Source organism: Doryrhamphus excisus, chromosome 2 (assembly GCF_030265055.1).
Source record: "Doryrhamphus excisus isolate RoL2022-K1 chromosome 2, RoL_Dexc_1.0, whole genome shotgun sequence".
Taxonomy (NCBI): Eukaryota; Metazoa; Chordata; class Actinopteri; order Syngnathiformes; family Syngnathidae; genus Doryrhamphus; species Doryrhamphus excisus.
The window spans coordinates 8,706,009-8,728,051 of NC_080467.1; the positions used below are offsets into that span (position 1 = coordinate 8,706,009).

The 22,043-nt window shown below is 42.4% G+C and overlaps 2 protein-coding genes across 5 annotated transcripts in view; both read right to left on the bottom strand.

Moving 5' to 3' along the window:
- Positions 1-18,730, bottom strand: part of abl1 (c-abl oncogene 1, non-receptor tyrosine kinase) — a 22,074-nt gene extending 3,344 nt beyond the window's left edge. For 3 of the 4 annotated variants that reach the window (XM_058055085.1, XM_058055065.1, XM_058055093.1), the window contains exons 1-9: positions 18,229-18,730; positions 17,412-17,746; positions 4,366-4,530; positions 2,671-2,966; positions 1,030-1,302; positions 652-914; positions 395-579; positions 166-318; positions 3-92 (exon numbers count right to left, since the gene is read on the bottom strand). In XM_058055085.1, the coding sequence (XP_057911068.1) occupies positions 3-92; positions 166-318; positions 395-579; positions 652-914; positions 1,030-1,302; positions 2,671-2,966; positions 4,366-4,530; positions 17,412-17,538 (1,552 nt within the window). In that variant the 5' untranslated portion in view covers positions 17,539-17,746; positions 18,229-18,730. Of the gene's footprint in view, positions 1-2; positions 93-165; positions 319-394; positions 580-651; positions 915-1,029; positions 1,303-2,670; positions 2,967-4,365; positions 4,531-8,535; positions 9,320-17,411; positions 17,747-18,228 lie in introns of those variants that run through there. The other variant, XM_058055075.1, reaches the window with a different exon arrangement.
- A 587-nt stretch (positions 18,731-19,317) lies between these two features.
- Positions 19,318-21,948, bottom strand: exosc2 (exosome component 2). Its single transcript, XM_058055107.1, has 9 exons — positions 21,780-21,948; positions 21,528-21,629; positions 20,706-20,751; positions 20,556-20,645; positions 20,421-20,486; positions 20,274-20,342; positions 20,004-20,180; positions 19,802-19,930; positions 19,318-19,597 (listed from the first exon to the last, which is right to left on the bottom strand). Exons 1-9 carry the CDS (start codon positions 21,899-21,901, stop codon positions 19,517-19,519), a joined length of 882 nt encoding a protein of 293 aa, XP_057911090.1. The 5' UTR covers positions 21,902-21,948; the 3' UTR covers positions 19,318-19,516.
- Between the last annotated feature and the right edge of the window lie 95 nt (positions 21,949-22,043).

Sequence of the window (22,043 nt, forward strand, 5' to 3'; positions counted from 1 at the left end):
ACCATCAGAGATGCTGGACTCCTGGAACATGGTCTCAAAGGCTTGGTGGGTTTCGGCAAAAGACGGACGCTCTAGCGGGTTCCACCGCCAACCTGATGCAAGAAGAACTCTTTAGGAACCAGAAGCTTGTTGCTTGTCGTCACGTGCCATCTGGCTCCTACTCACAAGCCCTCATGAGCTCGTAGACCTTCTCGGGGCATCCTTCGGGTCGGTCCATGCGGTAGTCCTTCTCCAGCAGCTCGTATACTTGGGACAAGTCGATGCCAGGATACGGCGACATCCCATAGGTGGCGATCTCCCATAGCAACACACCGAACGCTGAGGGTGTACATGAGTTGAGAAGTTTGTCCGGCCAGATTGTGAGTGTGACCACAACGGGATCATATGTACTTACCCCACACGTCGGACTTGATGGAGAACTTGTTGTAGGCCAGACTCTCTGGAGCTGTCCACTTGATGGGGAACTTGGCCCCAGCGTGGGCCGTGTAGGTGTCCCCCGTCATCAGCCTGCTCAGGCCAAAGTCGGCTACCTTCACCAGGTGGTTCTCCCCGACCAGGCAGTTGCGGGCGGCTAGGTCCCTGCAGGAGATCACACAGGGGAGCGTATTGAACATGAAGGATGCACGCCTGTATTAGGTTTTTGATGTTTACCTGTGTATAAAGTTTTTTTTCTCCAGGTATTCCATGGCGGAGGAGATCTGTGTTGCCATGTAGAGGAGCACCACGGCATTGACCTCCTCTCTGTTGCACTCCCTCAGGTAGTCCAGCAGGTTGCCGTGCGTCATGAACTCTGTGATGATGTAGAACGGAGGCTCTCGCGTGCACACGCCTAAGAGTTGGACCAGGTTGGGATGTTTGATCTCTTTCATGACAGCAGCCTCCTTGAGGAACTCCTCTACCTCCATTGTATCCTCCTGCAGTAATGAAGAATGTCAACTGGAATGTAGAGACTTGTAGGTCTGACCTTCAGCCACAAGATGGCAGGATATGCTAACAATACAACATGTGCAGTCTTTGTCCTCCACACACCTTCAGCGTCTTGACAGCCACAGTGAGGTTGTACTTCTTCCACACGCCCTCGTACACCTCGCCGTACTGGCCCCCGCCTAGCTTGTGCTTCATGGTGATGTCGGTGCGCTCCATCTCCCATTTGTCGTAGTTGGGCGACACGCCATAGATGGTGGGCTTGTTGCGCTTGGGCGCCGGGTAGTGCAGCGTGGTGATGAGGCCGTCGGCCACAGTGGAGTGGTGGTGCACCAGCTCGGCCAGCGTGTTGAATCGGCTCTCAGAGGAGACGTACAGCTGGGGGAGCAAGCGACTGGTGTTTATCTACACATCCGCACATTATATATATCATACAATTAAAAACCACATAGCCAGACTCAAATTGTTCTCTCAACCAAGGAGAACGCAGTTACTGTCCACCTGTTTGGCAGATTTGGCAGAGGGTCACAGGGGTGCTGGAGCCTATCCCAGCTGTCTTTGAGCGAGAGGTGGGGTACACCCTGGACTGGTGGCCAGCCAATCACAGGGCACATATAGACAAACAACCATTCACACTCACATTCATACCTATGGACAATTTGGAGTCACCAATTAACCTAGCAAACTCCACACAGACATGGCTGAGGGTGGAATTGAACTCAGGTCTCCTCGCTGTGTGGCCTGCACGCTAACCACTTGTCCACCCCTGTGAGAATAATGCTTGTGAAATGAGGAATAAGATGTTGCGGATGGAAGCTGGGAGGTTCCAGTGTATTCACAAGACAGCATGTCGGGACGCTGGTGGAGACGAGTGTGTTTGTCAGGGCTCAGTGGACACGCTCTTTTCCATTGTCCAAGTCTTACATAAGCCTGAAAATGGTTTGCTGTAAAATCTGCTCATTGCATTGCTTCATGGCCTAGGCAAAAAAACAAAAACGGCAACCTTGAATGTCTTTGTAGGATTTAATGGTCATTTGGCTTTTAGAGCACAACTATTTTCCAAATGCAGAAAAGTTGAGCAGCTATTTATCCCGAGTGTTACCAAGAAACAAAAATGGCAGCCCTCCTGTGGGAGTATTGAGGTAATCTCAAATTATTAGAGAAGTCCATCATACCAGACCCTTACAATTGAAGCTGCTTGTGGAAACACAATAGAAAGCTGTGCGTGTCTTAGCATGGGCGTCAGTATCTGCGGGTCATTAGGTGCAGCACAGTGGTGCTTAGGAGGCATTCTTGTCATTGCTTGGGTGCTCCTTCAAGCCAGTGCTGCATCACAGGCAGCCAGAAGGGTGACACGGCTGCTTTTTGTATGCATAGTTATGCAGTATGCATGACTCCCTTATTTATCACGGTTAATTGGTTCCAGGCCCGACCTGGATAATTAGAATTTCTGTGAAGTGTGATTCCTTCTTTATAAAAAGCAGTATTTTCATAGTTAGAGCAACAACAACCTTCTATATACAGTTTTTAACATTATTAGAGCCCTCTAGATGTTAAATAACACCCCTATAGTCACCTATACACTCATCCCAATGTAGTAGACATAAAAACTAATCCATTTAAGACATGAATAAGACTCGTGCTTGTGTGTGTGGAAGACAGGAAGTGACGCTGGGGTTCAAAGTTAAGTTTAGTAGTAAAATTAGAAACGTCAAACGCTGTGTATTTTGATGAATCGAGGCCTACCTTGCCGTCCGAAGCGGTGTTGATCCTGTAGTGGTAGACTCTGCCCTCGTATCGTAGGGAAATGGACCTCTGGCCGGGGCTGCTCTCACTCTCGCGCACCAGGAAGCTCCCGTTGATGCCCGAGCTAAGCAGGTACTCCGCTGCGTTGCGCGACACAGGCCCGTGGTACCAGCTGTGCTTCTCCAGGCTGTTGACGGGGGTGATGTAGTTTGACGGCACCCAGCCCTGGCCATTCTTGGTCTGTGCCTCGCACCACTCACCATTGTGGTTGTAGCCCAGCACGCGCAGCTTCTCGCCTGAGAGTACATTCAAAGACATTCATTACAACATAATACTAATATACACGCATTGATATAACGGTGGTCTATAGATTTATACATGCAAACAAACAAGCGGTGTCAAACAACTGTTTACAGTTTTTTTTCTTCCAGTTAGCCTGTGCAGTTGTGACACAAAAACCCGCTGGGAAAAACAACTTTGGGCAATTTAGAAAACAGATGATGCTATTTTTATGACATCAGCAGAAGTATGATATCATTTATCATTTATTTATTTTAATGTTTAACTTTTTATACCTGACTGCTGTGCCCCGCCCCGCCCCGCCCCGCTTTTATTCATCTTTTAACTGTACTCATGTATTAACCAATGAATGTTGTATTTTGGTGTGTCTTTTATTCTGTTTACTTGTTTTATTCAACTTCATTCTTTTGTAAAGTGTCTTTGAGTATCTTGAAAAGCGCTATACAAATAAAATGTATTATTATTATTATTATTTACCAATTACTCATCATGATAGGTTCTGGGTATTAATTTTTGCTTTTTATTTGGCTTATTGTGGCTTTTCTCCTACAATTATTGGCAAAGATGAATCTCTGTCTTAATGTGAAAGACTTCTGCACACCTGCTTTTTGAATTGAGTGACTTACCGTTTTTACATTTGAGTGGTTGATGTCTTTTTTACACCAGGGGTCTCAAACACGCGGCCCACGGGCCAAATGTGGCCCGCAGGACACTAGTTTGAGGCCACCGCCTTGATATGAAAGTTTAATGTTTGATATGGATGCTGTATGGTATCATGTACCCAGAAAAAAATATTACGTTTGATTAATGTCCATGTTAAAGGTTAAATAACTGTTAATAGTTAACCTCCCTATCCGTGTGGAAGTGGTAAGTTTTTGGCTATTTAAGTTTAAAGGAAATAACTTGGAGGGTATCGTTTAGGTCGCTAGCTCTCTCGTTTGCGAGTTAGCATGTGTCTCAAGACCCTGCAGTTGCGCAATATGTTGTAAATAAAAAGAGTATAAATAAATAAAAATAAATAAATTTTTAATAAATGCGTTTTTTTTGGCGTTTTTTTGGAAAACCTGATGCGGCCCAGTCTCACCCAGACCCTAGCTCCAGTGGCCCCCAAGTAAATTGAATTTGAGACCCCCGTTTTACACTATACATTGTTACAAATTCCAATGTTTCACTGGAATTGGAAGATAATCTTCTTTCCTTCCTCTGTTTGTCCTGCTGATCTGTATTGTTTTACATCATGGTCAGGGGAAAAAATGAACTTTGAGAGTCTGCCATGGATTCATGACCATATTACTTAAAACTAAGAGGGAGTTTTTCCTTGCCTCTGTGGCCAAAGTGCAACTTCCATTGTGACTTGGCGCTATACAGCATAAATAAAACCGACTTGTCGCTCACCTTTAGTAATGCTGAGTGTGTTGTCGCCACTGGCCACAAAGTCGTAGAGAGCCACAAACAGGTTGGGGTCATTCTCACTGGGTCCAGACAGCAGGTTCTCTTTGGAATTCCAGCGAGCCGCTTCACTCAGGCCCTGACCCTCAAAGTCCGGTCTCTGGAGAGCTTCTGGAAAAACAAAACAAATCTTAATGTATACATGCACAAGATGGAAGTGGAAGTGTGTTAGGTTGTGACATAGCTTTGCACATAACAATATGTTGTGTGTTTCCGTCTATAATGTCAGTTATTACGCTCTCCTTCCATGGCTGCTTCACATGCAGGTCATCAGCTGTTTGAGCCCATGGCCTGGTTTAGATTAATAGGCGTGGGTCACATGACTTGCAGTTCTTCAGCTGTCGACATAACTTTTCATTTCCTGGATTATGCCCGCTTAGTTTTCATTTCCGCGACTACTACCTGGGTAACTAGGACATATGGGACCGTGAGAATGTGTCTCAGCGGGAGTCTTCACTTCTGGGATTCTTACAAAAAAATCCCACAATCTGAAGACGTGACTGTTCCCAAACACACCATACGGACACCATCTTCCTGTTTTGTCATGAGTTATTTCTTTAATTCAACAGTGTTTCACCAAAATGCTTTCTTGGCTCCACTTGGGGTTACCGAGGTGAGAAACACAAATTCAAGAAATAACAGAAAGGTGGTGTTAAAGAGGAAAGTCGATCTCGCTGCCACTTGGGGTCTTTGGGAACAGTCACGTCAACAATCTTCAATGAAGGTAAAAGTAACTTGAAATGTTTATGTGTTGATATAATGTTGATATTTATGTGCATTCCCAACTGTATTAACATGATTTAATTTACATTATTTCTTTTAGAAAAATGGATTCGATCTGTGTCAGTTTTGGTTAGAGTCAGTCATTTTGGAACGTTTTTTTTTTTAATGTATGTGCCTGCACTAAAACCTCTCTCATCTTTTGTGTTCTGATAAACAGATTTTCAAACATGGAGAGTCTTTGAGACAAACAGTGAATGGAACCCTGAACAGCAGTTTAGCCAAAGCCGAAGCAGCTGTCACATATGTTTTGAAAGAATGTTAACTCCGCCCTTCAACAACACACACAGTCACACGTGTAGCATTCTTTCTGCAACAAGGCAGCTTTCAGCAAAAAAAGAAGAAATAGTTTCAAAGGGTTGCAGGTGGAACGTCAATGAACTAAAAAAAAACCTATTGGTGCAAACTTAAAGCTTAGAATACAAACAATAAACTGTACTGCAAGGCTATGATTTCTCTGCAAAAGAAGGCAGCCATGCGTGTGCATAATCAAAATTCCAGGGAAGGCTTTTTCTCCCCTCCCACCCCCCTCCACCGTGTTTAAAATGGAAGGACAAAAGGATATATTGTGTTTCATGATGAGAATGCAGGAAATGGCATGCAGAGGGATTGAAAACCCTATTTCTATTTAGTGTTTTACATATTTTACACAACAGCAAAGACACCCATGCTTGTTTCTCCAGACAATGTTTTCATGAGGAAATGACAACACCTTCACCAAAATATGATAACCTTAACTTGGGAATGAGTCCCTGGAAGAAAAGGAAGACGAAATACCATCTTTGACTGCAACAAGCCAAGATGAGTCCATTTTGGATTTTTGCTGCATCAAGCCATGTTCCATCAAAAAGAAAACCTGCACTTTTAAAACAACATTTCCTTTTTCTGTGCATTCTATATAGTGAAAAACTCCTAGCATGAGGCAGCTAACAATGCACGTAATGGGATTCACCTATTTCGGGTAAAAAGCCCTCTTCCCAACACCAACAACATTTTTTTAAAGGTTTTATATAAATGCTGTTAACATGTAGTAACAGGTATGATACATTACACAATAACATGTAATACAACAGTATTTTTGCGTATTTGTGGTCATTTTAACAATTACCAGAACTTATTTCCAGCGTACATTCATTTGTAGAGCCCATAGCAACTAAGCATTGATGTTCTTGGTCACAACCACTAAACGTAGCAGACTTTGTAACGTTACTTATTTAACAAACCAACATATTTCCAACAACAGCATATACTTCCGTTTTTCCCTCGAATGCTAAGCCTTCTTGGCAATGTAGATTTTATTTTATTGACGCAGGCCAATAAAAAAAATCTAACTGGTTAGTTGGAGCTTCCTGCTAACAAACGGATGGACATAAATAAATGAGCAGAAGCAGTAAAAGGTAAACCCCTCCTTTACGATAAGGTTGTCCAGTGAGAGATAAAGGAGCACCTCTTGGCAAAACATTCCAATATAACCAGTTGCGTTTGGTCCTGGACTGGAAAGTGTGTGTGGGCGTCCTGTGTCACACAAGTCCACTTGAGGCGCCACAAATACCGCAGGCCTTTGTGAGAGGGTGACAAGTCACCAAAACATGGCGCGGGAGAGGGACGGCACCCACTCCAAACTAAAAGCGTATTAAAATGGAAAGTTGGGAAAAACGACTGCGGGCCCTTTTCAGAGTCACTGCAGTGGGAGAAATTACAGCATGTCCTGGCTGCGTTGCGGAGATGACAACGAGATGATTAAGTGTGTGTGTGTGTGTGGCTTGTAAAGAATTTACAGCCGTGACTCGACCGCTCTGAGCAATAGAAGCGCACATAATACTCACCCGGTGATGCAACACACGCGTACTTTCAAAAAGCGGACTACTTGGAAATATAAATACAGTCATGTGAACAAATTAGGACACCCCATGGTGTCTACTGGCACACAAAAAAGGTGTGGTCTTGTTGTGGCTCCTTTCGTCATGACACTTTATTTTATTAAATAATGTATATCTTCAAGATTGATCCACGTCTATAGCCCTTGCCTTTACCGGCGGATGGCTTCATGAAAATACCAGTAAGCTAAGCAAAAAAAATCAATAATCCATTATATCAGCCACAAATGAGAGCCTACAGTCCGTTCCTCAACTTAAAACTGCCCAGCTGCAAGTGTATGCGTTTGATTATATTAAAGTGGTGTGTGTTTTAATTTGATTTTACACAAATTAATACAGGAAGGACTAAAAAGGCTACGCAAACTTCAATTCCATTTGTTGTATTCCATTGTAGAAATTGACAAGAATAAAATGTTTACGGCTCAAGACTATTTTTCTTTAGCATAAGAGGGGGCAAAATGACTTGATAGACAGATTGATGGGTACCCACAATAAATGTTAGTCAAATCACAATAACACACCTTGATACACACCTTTAAAAAGGGGACAGATAAGCATGTTGGCCATCAAGCAAAATGTCTTAGTAATTGATTGTCCCCAAGACATTGAGCATTGAGGATATTTGTATTACATTAATGCTAGCTTCCTCCAACCCACAGGGGAAGCTACAAAGGTGAAAAATTTGATCTTTTTGAGTGAAAACATGAAAGTGTGGATGAGCTACCTTCACCTCGATGAGCATCAATCTGCTCGATGCAACACTACCATGGAAACAGGAATCAAGAACATTCAAAGAGAGCGATTAATAGTAACGATAAAGAAGGTAAATATTAATGGATGAATTGTTATGTTAATTCCAATATGACAATAAGAGGTTATAAGAAGCTCCTGCTTCAAACCAGATGTTCTTAAAATCAAAAGAGCTTTCTTATCATCATCACTCCGAGTGGGGGGGGGGGGGGGGGGGGGGGGGTTTGGCTCATCTTCCGTTACAAATCACTCACACAATGTGGATTATGTAAAGACTCAAGTGCGCCCTGGTTTCCCTCAAATCCCTGGTGTGTTTCATTAGGCACGGGGAAATCAATTTGTGACTTTAGGAAGCAAAGTTGAACAAAGACTTTGCAGAAAAAAGCAAACATCTGCTAAAGCGAGGAAGATCAGTGAGGAGAGTGCAGAGCGAGGTTAGATGCGCTTTCCTCATAAACAACAGTAAAGTGGGCCACGACCCGGGGAGTCAGATTTCCGTGTATTCTCTTTCCCGTCTTTTTCCACTTCTTTCCTAGCGCCGCTAGCCAGTGTGTCTGGCCTTCCTCACCTCCCCTGTGCAGCTTTTCCCCTCCTCCCCATTCCAGCGGCAGTTTCCACAAAGCCAAAAAAAAAAAAAATTGGTGCCTGTATGCCATGATCTTTGAAGCCGGTCTCGCACAGTGTGAATTACCATCAAAGGTGTTCTTACCTTCCAAGTAGCAGCTGGAGGAGGACGAGAGCCCTTTCTTAGATTTACACCCCACCAATTTCAGGCATATCTCCAACATTTTCATTTGCTTTCCGTCCCTTCCCGCTTTGCAAATCTCTTACTGCTGTTGAAATTCTCTTGAGTGTAAACTCCTTTACATGTGTCCCACAAAAGGATAGTTTCAAGAAAAGCTGGTGGAAAAGAACTGATCCACGACTGCTGTTCAAATGTATTGACCTTCTGAGATTGAATGTTAGTCCTTGTGCTGGGACAAAAAGAAAAGTCTACAAAGCTTCTCTTCTTTGCATCTCCATGTTTTTTTCCTCCTGTCCAACAAGGATCCGAAAACCCGCGCCGGCGATCTCGCTGGGCTTGTGTCAGTGGCAGGCGGGTCTTCTCAGCGGTGCCATTCCTCTGTCCTGTTGCCCGTCTTCGTGTGGACTGTGGAGCCGAGGCGCAACGAGTTAGTGCTACAGCTGCCAACAAAGGGCCTCTTTCAGGACCGGCCTGCTGCACTCAATGACATCAGCTGAGCCCTCCCACCTCCAGCAACACACACACACACACACTGAAAGACCACATGTACACACTTAAACACACCAACAGCTGCTCACCAGCGTACACATTCACAAAAAAGGTAAGAAGCAGAACCTCCAACACTTAAGATGGGATTTGCGAAAGAGCTTCAATGTTTTCCTTTTCCTGCTGAAGTCATCCGATGCTTACAAGAAGCTCCACCTCCAACTTTTAAAAACACCCCCCTCTTCCTTTTCCTTCACAGCCATGCGCTCTTCACTCCAGCCTGGAATGTTTACAGGTTAAGGAATTAGCGCTGCGGCTTATTAAAGACAATCAGCAGTGGAGCGCAAAGAAAAAAAAAACACATACCACAACGCCAATACTGCAGGGAAGAGAAACGTTATCTTTTTCACCCGGAGAGAAAGACGTCAGTCAGGGAATTTGGGGACAGCCGCAGTGGTTTGACCACATGAGGAAGGACGGGCTAATCCTTGGCAGAAGTCGAGCGCTTGCAACACATGTTTAATCTTTCTTCTTCGGGCTTTCCAAAAGCTGAATAATTCAAGGTTGTACTCTCACAACTGTGGTAGCTCCACCCAAATAAAAAATCCAAAGACTTAAAAAAAAATTCAAGTATACACAGGAACTCATCTTCAATATTTAGGACTTCAGAAGGGATAAAACACAATTGTTAGCATCCTTAGCTAGATTATATATAAACCCACCACTTCAGAGAGGACCGTCATGTTTGCACTGTCGCTTACATAGCCATCCTATTGCAGATAACTCCTTAATGTTATGTTTGTGTATGTTATATATGGCATCTATTACAGTGAATAAGTGCATAGTTAGCGTGTATAAAGTGACTTTTGCGGTTGATATCGAAAAGGTTTTGCCACAGCGCCAACCAGCATTTGTTTCATTCAGTGCTTGAGAAGAGGTGAAAGTCGTGTTCCCAGTATGGCTTTATGAAAAGCTTGTTTAAACTCAAGACTAGGCATCAAGACTAGATTTTGGGCTACCCACAAACACACGATTGAGGGACCTCTGTGTCTTATTCAAAATTGTTGACATTTTAATAATGGCCCACCTGATAAAGCCGTGCAGTGCTGGTATGGCAAACATTTGTATTCCTTCATCCAATTAGGAAGAAACGCGAGGCTTCTCTCCCTGGGAGAAGGGGGCTATTAATTTACCGCAGTTCTATACAGGGTTGGGGGGAGATGAGAGGATGAAGGAAGAGGGGCAATAAAAACCAAGGTGGAAAAAACGGGGAGGAAAAAAAAATGCTGCAGATGGAGGAGGAACATGAAGCACATGGTTTAAAAGTGAGCTCATGGGGGAATAATGTGATTTATAATCAAGATAGTGCGCTGACGTACAACCAACAATAGGACCTTTACTGATGATGTAACCCCTCAACTTCACAACTTCTTCTAAAGTCTTTTGGGGGAGGTTTGATGTCAGTGGTGGAGAGCGTCGCCAAAGAAACTGGGCCTAATGGTGGCTGTATTTTGAAGTTCTACCTTCCATATGCTCAGCCTGGCAACACCAGACCCATGCGGCAAAACGGGTCTGGGACTACTCAGTCTCATTTTCCATTTCCCCCAAAGCGGATTTTCAACAGACTGCAGACCAGGAGAAATGCCTTTGGATAAACCTACGACGAGCGTATTGGCGGAGTGTGTGATCGAGTGCAGAGCAAGTGAAAAATGTAAACGTTACATTACAGCACAGTGCAGATGTTTGCTGTTTGTGTAGAGAATGTGTGCCATACATTTGGACTAAAAGAGCTACAACACTGTCAGGGAGGAAGATTGATTGCGCTAGAAGTTGAGCAAACTTTGTAATTACTGGGGATTCTGTGCTCCGTGAATAATTCAATTAAGTGTCGTGAAATATCAGAACCAACCACAGGTACCATGTATTTAAATGGTGTGTGTGGGTGCCTGTCTTTTACTTACGGTCTTCTGAAGAATGTAGTCAGAGTGTCTGAGGCTTGCAGTCAGATGAGGTTAAGAGGTTTTGAGTTGCATATAATTGCCCACTCGAGAGAGAGAGCGAGAGAAAGAGAGAGAGAGAGAGACGTCCACGGGGAGAATGGACACTTAGGAACAAAACATTTGGCTGCTCCGGTTCAAGGTTAAGTCCTTTAGCATCAGTCTGTGGTGGGCGACTCAACGTGAACTAATGCAGATGCCAGCGCAGATCAAACCGCTGTGCTGCAGCCCTATAACGCTTAAGATTATATTATAGGGGGACAAAAATCTGAAACTTTGTTCAGTTCTCTCAGGCCAGAAAAAAAGGGTCAAAAACATGGTAAAGTGCATAAAGCATGTTGAACGTTGCAATCAAGGTTCATGACTCATAATGTTGGCACATAAGCGCATATTTTCTATTCCATTGTTTTACCAGAGTCAAAATAAAAAGGCAGTCGAGAAAAGTCCTGCATCACAACCTCGGACTAGGCTCCGTAAACCTAGCACAAAGATTTGTAGTGTGCACACAATGTTTGTACGCCATGCTCATGTGCCTTTGGTTCCGCTTGCAAATGTGCAAACCATATGTAAGCATGAGGATGGTCCCACAATAAGACAAAACAACACAAATCAGGAATTAATATACAAAAAGGCTCAAAATAAAGACACGCGTCTCAGATTTCGAAAACACAAATAGATGAAAGACAAAAAAAAACAAGGTCAGATGCTATAGCAAACAAAAGCATACAAGATGTGTGGGGTGGAAACAACAATCATGGCAAGACTCACTGGCTCGGCAAAACCGTTTGCGTGAAACCAACAACATGCCTTCCAGCTTCAATTGTTGTGAACAAAACAATGCACATCGTGTCACCACTCGGGTGTCGAGTTTGAAAAACTTTGTCAAATGAAACAGCGTTATGTTAAAAGGGTTTGAATGAGACAAACTAAAATGAATGGAAGAAGTGAGGAGTGGCGGCAGTGAGTCCATCCACTGCTTTTGTTCCTGTGTTTCAAGCCTCTCTGCATGCAGAGAAGACAATATCGCTCAGTAGACCTCTGGCGCAGCATGCAAATGGAGCACAGGAAAGCAGAGCACACGGTGACGTCTTTTGGAACAACAGTCTTACAATAACAAGACGCCGCAACTTAGCGTTTCTCTCAATCATCTATGCCGATCACCAGTCAATCACGGGACTCACTAATAGAGGGCAACCATTCACGGCACGGGCAATTTAACAGTCCATATTAAAACACGCTTGTTTGTTTTTGTTCCCTGGGTGACTATACAAGCGAGTCCAGCAACGTATTAACACATCCCTCATAGCCTGACGTGCAACAAAAGAATGTAATGGCTCATAAGTTAACTTCCAAAAGAAAAAGCAATGTTATGATTGTGTAAGGGTGTTAAACGTGCACTCGTGCACTTATGGAGGAAAAATGGAGTCATTTCGCAGTACTACATTTCTACAGTTGCATGACACTGGAAAGGGCAACTCCACAGATAGCTCTTGCTTTTTCTTTGGCTTTTTTGTGATGCCACAACATTAGTATTGCCACTGATAACAAAAGAGGACAAAAATGTGGTGATGACAAAAGCCACAAGCGGGTATAACTGGTAACATGCCAACTCATGCAAACCAAATAAAACCTGGAAATAGTCCAACCCCCCCCCAAATCAGTACATGCAAACCAAACTGTGCATCTTATACCATATGGCTCTTCTTGTCATGATCAACAATTTTCACCAGGATACACTTGCTTGCAAAATTTGGTTCAAGTTCTGATGGTGGTGATTTAGTTGCCATAATAATAATAATTATTATTATTAATAATAATAATAATAAATACTGATAATATCTATAACAGCATTATTATTATAAATAATAATAGTTTATTATTATAATATTATTATTGAATAATAAAGAATATTAATAATAATATTTATTAATAAATACTAATATTTAAAACAACAATATTATTATTATTATTATTATAAATAATATTATTATGGCAACTAAATCACCACCATCAAAACCAAATCTTGCGAGCATGTGTATCCTGGTGAAAATTGTTGATCATGACAGGAAGAGACATATGGTATAAAATGCACATATTGGCTGTTTTGGTTTTTATATTAATAGTAATAACATTATTTTTTATTATTATTGATAGGAAAAGATTAGAAAAAAAAACATTTCAATAGGGTCCCTTTTTGCATGCTCTCTGCCTCTGCTGTTAATAGATATAGGTCAACTTCTTTTTACAAGTGAGTAAATGTTTTATTATGATGACAGCAACAGGTTCATTCTTGCTACATATTTCCGATGGGAAGAATTCAAAATATCAACAAATTGCAGAATGGATTGATATTCCCACTGTACCACACTTTTTCCAAATATCCTGACATCAGGACTGCGTCTAAGGGAAATGTGATGTCGCTCTGAGCTTAACAATGGGGGAAAGAAGCATACATTTCGCCTTTGTGCTTTTTTTCCCATTTGAAATTACCAGCGACATCACTGGCAGTTGTTTCACCGTGACGATACAGAAGGGGCATAGTGATTTATACATTAGCACCTGTTCTAAGCCGTCACCATTGGACCGGACTGTCTTCCAGGTGGACTTGAGGGCCGGTCCATAGTGAGGATGGCCAAGGCGAGTCACTAGGGAGCGGCCACCCAACAGCTGGCCAGTACGAGCATTACTCCGAGGCGCCTGCTGAATGGCAGCCTATGAGTGTCAACTTGCATACACACACACACAACCTTCAGGACCCATGGGGATCATAGAAGGAGATTTGGTGTCTAGACTGTATAGATTCCACGGGTTCCTGCCAAGAAAGAGCCAGTTACACACTAAGAGATCGGTTTACTGCACATGCACTTGAATGCAGCTGCTGTTAATGCGGAGAAGAAGAAAAAACACACATGCACAAATCAAATGATGTCACTGAATGCTTACATGAGTAGGAAAAGGAAGGGGGGATCATGACTGTATCTATAGGTGTCACCACTAGAGGGCAGAATTCTCAATATCTAAACATACTATGCTGGAGGAAGTCTATGCATTCTTTACTGGTGAAATAACATAATACCTGTTCATCTCAAAAGGCCCAATATATAGAATTTGTCAACTATTGTAAGTCCCAGGAGGTACCAGAATAGTGTAATTGAGAAGTGTGTGAAAATGACTTTAAGGGTGCTTTCAGTAAGTTTAACCACATGACATGAAGTTATTATTAGCCTATTGCGACATGTTGGTAGCAGTGACTAAATATCAATGATGGATGTGCTTTTGTGTTAATGTCAACATACCATAGTATGCTGCAATCAGGTCTTGTGCTCGGGTCTGTTTTGCAGCAAGTAACTGGGTCACATTCAATGCACCACGTCACATTATACTCAGTTATATGAAGCATGCAGTGGTCATGCTATCTGAAATAACGCACGTCGATGAGACGGCAACATAAGACAGGTCCTCGCTTGCCCCCCTCCCAGGCAGCAGCAAGTGTGAGGTCTGAACCTGCCGAGGAAAAGCCACATGATATCGGCTGTATTAAACCTAACTTGCACACACAGAGGTGGGGGGGGGCATACACAGATGTAAAATGATGTGTTGACACTGCCCCCCTCGTGTACTGTGTGACTCACACCCATTGGACGGTCCAACCTGCTCATCGCCAGGGGAAAACAAATAGGAGCCACTGGCACCCACCCGTTGCCAAGTTCGATCCATTTACCGGCAAACATGCTCGCTCTATTTTTCTGACCTTCCCTGTCCTGCAAAACCCCCCCAGCTCTACGTCTGAGTTATGCAAGAGGCAGTGGGAAGTATTCACAGCTCTACACACACATTTGGTAAACTTATCAGTTAGTGAGACACTTGGCATGCATCCGCTTCAAAGACAAGGCAGAATTTATTTGTTTTCTTTGCTTCAAACCAATCTACATCAAAATTGTTGTTCTGTAAAATCAGCTATTGGGGTCTTAAATGGGAGAAATTAACTCCAATTAACTACCCTGATGTGCATTTGACTAAATAAACGCTGTGCCTCAAATAAATAATACCACTTCGTCATCATCTTTAATACTATAGGCATGGGTTCACAATAAATTGAGAACTTCTGAATGGATTTGGATGACATTTTCAGGAATTGTCAGAAATGGGATATGGAAAAACTGATTAAATTCTGGGGTTGATCCGGATCACCATCTGTATATCCAGGAATTTTAGAAAGGATACTTTAACATTGCGAGACAGTGTCATGGCATCTGTAAAGCTGACTTTTAAAGTGGAATCTAAAAATGATCTAGGCTTGCACTAAACAGTGATTCAATAAGAATTAGGCACTTGGAAAAAAATCAGTGAGGAGTTGGAGAGAAAGATGTGGATTCCACAGTTCATTTACGTTTATTTTTCGTCATTATTTATGGGCAAACTTGTGTCCTGAATAAATAACAACAAAAAAGAATGAGATATACTCATGCGAGACAAATCTCCCCTAAGCCGTGCCTCTAGATTTTTTAAATACAGTAAACCTCGGATATATCGGATTCAATTGTTCCCACTGGTTTTGTCCGATATAAGCGAAATCCGTTATATGCGTATACCGGAAAATGTCCGTTTTACGCATATATCGGATTTATATCCGGTATATGCGTAAAACGGATTTTATCCGTTATAAAAAGGCACTTCCTTGACTATGTTTCCAATGTACCTGGACGCGCAGGCAACGCTGCAAACGCTGCAAATGACGTTGTATAGCGGCCTGTCACGATTCGGCGAATCGGAGCGCCACGATGCGGCCATCCGATATATGCGAGGGAAATTTAATGGAAATGCATTGGAACGGGACTGGAGATTTTGTCCGAAATAGGAGAAATCCGTTATAAAAAATCCGATATATGCAATTAATTTTTATTGGAAATGCATTACAGAAAAATTGGTTCTTTTTTATCTGTCCGTTGTGAGAGAATTTCCGATATATCCGAGTCCGATATATCCGAGGTTTACTGTACATAAAAAAACTCATATTATTTATAATAACTATTACATTATAAAAATATTGCTAACAACAACAAACATGTAGCAAAAATGTTTAAAACATGACAATAATGTGCCATTTTTATGTCACCGTGATTCTAAATCTACTGTACCTTGGTTATCTTGTACATGATTGTACCACAAAAGCATTACATGAGCCATTTTGTAATCATTTTTAGAGCAGCAACCAATCTGAGCATCGTCTGCACATCGCATCAGTCACAATAGCAACATGGCGCACACTTTCACTCCCAAACGTCCTCAGATGGTTTGGTTTTTTTTTTTTACGAAAGCCGTGGGCTGCCCATACATGTTGAAACCAGCATCGTTATATAACATCTCCACTTTCTCACCAGTGCCAAGGCATTCCCAGCCACAGGATCAATGAATAGCCCCAAGTAATGCAATCATGCAATGACTGCCGAGTGACTTAAATCAACAGATTTACAAACAGCAACTCAACACCCAACAAGCAGCAACTCAATGCTTCAGTTCGCTTGACTTCCTGTCAGAGGACTGCAACAGCAAAAAGGACAACTTTCTGGATGTATATCCCAGGATTATAACCTCCGACCGGAACGTATGAGGTTACGTCAAATGAAAAACATCTGCAGGCTCAGCCGTAAATTGGGGGTTGAGCTACGTTATTTGTTGCCGATGCAAACCCGCGGGTCTTTCTTACATTTCCAGAGCCTTAATAGCCATTACATCAAGGGGATACAAAGCGAACAAATAAAAACACAGTGGTTGCGGTTTATCACAAGTGCTTTCTGGTGGCAAGATAACTAATCACACAAACAAAACAAGCTGAACAAAGCCAATGAACCTTCACACCATGTCTGGAGACCCTGTGCTGTTTGCATTTAATCATTGCAGCCTTTGCAATGAACTCATTTGCTGCATGCATTAGATTGTTGTTAGACTGTTTGCATTAAGATGTGTAGTGAAGCCTGTTTTTTTATCATTTGGTATGACCACCAAATATTAACTTTATTATTGTAAATTTTCTTCTCGTAATTATAACTTTATTCCTATAAGACTATAGAATGTTTCCCCCAAATTATGTTTGTTTTGGTTCTCATAATAGTACAACTGTCTTTAATAATTCAACTTTATGCTACAAAAAATAAGGTATTTTTTCCTCACAATATTTTGACTTAATTCTTGGAAAATTACTGAACTTTTTTCCAATTTTATATTTTTAGAATGTACCTCAGGACAATAAAAAACAAATGGCCCCCTCTCCTAAGGGAAACCCATTCTTAATCACTGTGCCATCAACGGAGGACATGCAGTAAAGGAAAGGTCTTCCTGATAGTATTTGTTTCTTACCGTGTACAGCAAACACATTGCAGGGCTGGCTCCCATGGCGCGTCGAGTCCCTCTTCACCCCCTTGATGAAGGCCGGCAGACTGGGTCTCCTCTGGTCCCCTACAAACTTCCCCGGCTGCTGCCCCATAAGGGCAGGATGCCAGGCCGCAGCCCGGACCGCTCCAAGCTGGACTCAGTCGCGCGGCGTCTGACAATTGAAGGGTGTAAGAGGAGGGAAGACAGGAGGAGTCCTTTTCCCTGGCTTCCTCCTGGAGTTTGAGTGAGGTAGATGGGTACTACTGCGGTGTGGCTCCTTTTAACATGCATTAATGGAAGTTGGGGTGCTTCACAGGAATCTGGGAAGAAACAGAGTGTTATTATTATTATTATGCAGGTTATGCATTTGCAAACAACATCAATCAAAACGTTCAATTTACAAAGAGGAAGCCATTGCATGAAGTGCAAATAGAATAGTACAAGTGTACCTAATAAAGTGACCATGTATGTTAGCCAGTCTTTCTGTCAATTATAAACAAAAGTGTGCTCACTAAGTTACTTATGTTACCTTGAAGGGTGGGGTGTCCATTTACTTTGATTAAAATGTAACATTACTCCTCATTTGACAGCCTAACTGGAACTATGTACAGTATATCAAATGATAAAAAAGTATGCAATTATAATGAACCTGCAAGACAGTTAGCATCTGACTATTGTTAACTTAACCACACTGGGTTTTAAAGTTGCAAAACGGCATTTAAACTTTGGGTAATAGGGTTAAAGATTTGTTAAAACTGTTGCAAACACATTTAAAGATGTAAGGTGGTGAAAACTAACTTACGTGGTGATATAAAGTTATCGTAAGATGTTTAGCGGTGAAGGCAGCCATGTAGGCTAGCTAGCATTAGCCGCTGGTTCCTTTGAAAGTGCACCGAAGTAGTCAACAGTTGGCTGCAGTTTTTGGGAGCACTTTCGCCTCCAAATCTGTGAAGTTAAAAGTTTTTTGTTTTAATCCAACAACCGGGGTGTTAACTTTTCCTCCGGACTTCCGCATCCACACTCCGAGCTCCTTCCTCACCCCTCACCGGGAGAGTTTTTTAACTTGGAAGGCGAAGACAAAATCCAGGCGACTGCACCGTCAGCCGGACGCCGCCGCCGACCACCGGCCGGCTTGTGTCAGCATCAAGGCCGCTGCCCACTTCGCTGTCGCCGCGCTGCTCTTCTTGCTTTTGGCCGTGACTTACTCATCCTTCTCATGTGAGACTCGGAGCGGCGAACTTTTGTCTGAGGACTCGGCGAGTTGCTGCCTGGGCCGCCATACTTGCAATATATGCAAGGTGGTTGACAAAAATATGTGGGTGGGGCAGCGTGTGACGTCACATGCGTGCGTGGGCTAGTAGTGCCAGAAACAGGAAGTTGGGAGTGCAGACTCGTGTTGGGGGATACTACACATTTTGGCGTCGACTCGATATCAAGTAAATACAGGTTCAATATTGACGATACCATCACTTTTTTTTTTAATCAAGATTGTCAAAACCCTTCAATGAGTTTGCCTTTAATTTGTGGATATAGTTATAAATATAATAGTTATAATCACAGTACAACACAGGACACACAGTTTATATGTATGCACATTCTAACCATAGTAAACAATTTAACAGTACTGCAGTCACTTTTAAAATTTGAACCTGTACTTTTACTTGTGTAGCCTACTTTGTGCCTGCAAAAACTGGAAATTGGCAAGACAACCACCTTTGGCAAAATTCTGCAGGAAGATAATTGTTTTAGCCTTTTAATTCTTAAAGATTTTTACCTAGTTCAACCATTCCTTGTTTTTTTTTTTACTTTATTACAATATTCTAGTACTATTAACATAGAAAAGAGTCTGGCTGCTCAGTATATGAGGACGGTGAATGAAGTGTGCAATGAGAAGCACTGCAAATTCTAACATTTATTGTACAAATTATGTTTACATTTTTACAAAAGCATACAATTACAAAAAGTTACATTTTTGGATGTTGAACAGCAGAACTAAATTAAAGAAGGGAGCATCCAACAAAGGGCGAAATGTTCCGTTAGGTTGATTTGCTCAGGGTATGACTCAGCTGCTGGTGTGGATGACACTCTATTTAACCTTCCTGTGCAATCAGCTTCTGCTGTGTCAGCATTACAATCTCCTCCATCACTTCTGGTTTCAAGATGTCCTTCACCTGCAGCGACACACAATGCTCTGTAATGTATATATCATGCCAGACAGCAGTACTTCTGCTTAGCTACAGAATATATATATAGCATTTAGGAGAAGCATCTTTTGACTTGATGAGTAGTTTTCCCAGTGTTTCTGCAGTTTGGCCACTAGATGACGCCATTGAGTCCTACAACAAAGCAAAAGCATACCTCCAAAAGCCTCATACCTGGTGTTGAAGTGAAGATTCATAGCAGTAGAGAACACTGGTGTCGTACAGGAGGACCTTGTGTGCAGCCAAAGCCAGCAAGCAGTTCCTCAGCCGCGAGATCACCTCACGATCAGATAAACTGACAGGCTAAGAAGGCGGACACAAACCATACATGAAGACACACAGCTCAATAAATACAGAAAATATTATCATATATCACCTCCAGGCTGGTGTAGAAGCCCCCAGCCTCCTCCTCCTGTTGTCCCGGTGTGGGATAGAGCCACACAAAGCCATTATTACCAAGAATGATGGAGGCCCCGCACGGGAGGTTATGGAAATGTGTTTTTTGACGCTTGATGAGGGATGGAGAAAGTTGCACAAGGACTCCCTGACCCAGCTGCAATAAAATAAGTGCGCATTATCATTCTGGACGCATCCTTCCGGGTGTGATCCAAGTCACTTTAATTATCATCACATCAGTAGGACTTACTTTGCCGTACTTTAAGCTGCGAGTGTGAAGTGACAAAGCTCCATCTGAGAAGACCGACTGCACCTCTGCCTAAAAACACACACAATACAAGTGAGAAATTAATAAAAATATGAAAGAAATACTGCAAACCTGTCACAGAAGCCATACACTGATGAGGTCGCCCTCTTGGAGATATTCTCTCATGGTGAGCTCGTCTTCTGCTGATCTTCTCCTCTGTAAAACACCAAAACATCTTCAAGTAGGGTCCCATTGGAAAACATCGAATGCATTTTTCCATTTTACCAGCTCTCCTCCGGGTAGATTGACGGAGGACAACAAGAGAACGGAGTCCAGTCGAGAGTTTGTCTCCACCTTCCATCGCTTCTGCTGCACCTAGGAAAGTACCCAATGTTCAGTCAGTGTCCTTGGAAAGTAAATACAAGCTGATCTTACCTCTGTGATCCTGCCAACCACCACATCACCGACCTCACCATTAAACCTGTAATCCAACAAAAATACAAATACAAATACATGGTACATGGTAATGGTTTAATTTCATTTGAACATGCATCAGATTACAATTGAATGCATCACATAATCAGTTCACAGTTCCACATGTCCAAAAGGAGTAGGAAGAAGCAAAACTTGTTAAATCCTACCCCTCCATCTGGTACTTTTACAATCAGTAACTGTTACATTTGTTCACTTCCTGCTTTCCTAATATGGTTTAAGGTTTTGTTTTGTTTTTTTTCACGTACCAAAGTACGAGGTGATATGACCATCCAATGACATAATGGGTACCATAGTAAGTGTCAATATAGTGATATATACGTATAGCACATCATGACTGGTTCAAGACTCTTCATCCTTTAGCAAACATCAACTGCTTGTATTGTTTCTTGAATTGGCTCATCGTGATTCCATTTGATTCCACACACTGAAATGCTATGGCTTTTTAACGTAGTCCTGAGCATGTTTTGCTCTTTTTAGACAAGATGGCCAGAAGAAAGATGCCAATATGAAAAGGTTACTTTTTCTTTAGATTTTTCTAAATGCTCGGCCGTAGAAATAGGTTTGCTCTACTAACGTCCCCCGTCTATTACAATTAATTGTGATTGCAGCATATTTACTTTGTGTGTTTCTGGCTTTGGTTCGTGTGTGTGTGTGTGTGTGTGTGTGTGTGTGTGTGTGTGTGTGTGTGTGTGTGTGTGTGTGTGTGTGTGTGTGTGAAGAGATCGGATATTTGCGTTTGCCCCCATCGGCCACCGTACTTGCCTGGTCTTTAGTGGTCTCACACAGATTAGCTTGTCTACTCGCTGCACCTCTCCAGCCACAGAAGCGGTCAGTTTGTCCTCATCGACATAAGTACCGTGGCCCCTGAGATGAATTATCATTTTATAAATCTTAGTACCGTATATGGCTTACCTTTTTAACACTGTACCATACATACAGTAGATGCTAGCGTACATGGCTACGCTACAACACGCAGACAGCTAGCACGGATATTGAACAAAAACACCAACCCACCTCATAAAACCGCAGTCTGAAGTGATCACATCACCGGGCACGACTAAATCTCTCCTGTCTCCGTTAGAAAGTGACAAAGAGACTGTTTTTCTAATTTCTGGTAATCTCATGTCAGCCGCCATGCTGTTATGTGGAGCTTTTCTTCTTCTTAGTTTTTATGGTGTTATTTACAAATAGGTTGCCAACTAGTGGTCGGGCGGAGAATTGCAATTGTTCAGTCACATCAAAAGTGGCGTTTCTTGTCATTGTCAAATGTGTGACAGG

Coding starts and splice junctions, on each gene's coding strand:
- exosc2 (XM_058055107.1), bottom strand. CDS start 21,901: ATGGCGGCTGACATGAGATTACCAGAAATTAGAAAAACAGTCTCTTTG. Junction 21,630..21,779: donor TCAGACTGCGGTTTTATGAG/GTGGGTTGGTGT, acceptor AATTCATCTCAG/GGGCCACGGTACTTATGTCG. Junction 20,343..20,420: donor AAGAGGGCGACCTCATCAGT/GTATGGCTTCTG, acceptor GTGTGTTTTTAG/GCAGAGGTGCAGTCGGTCTT.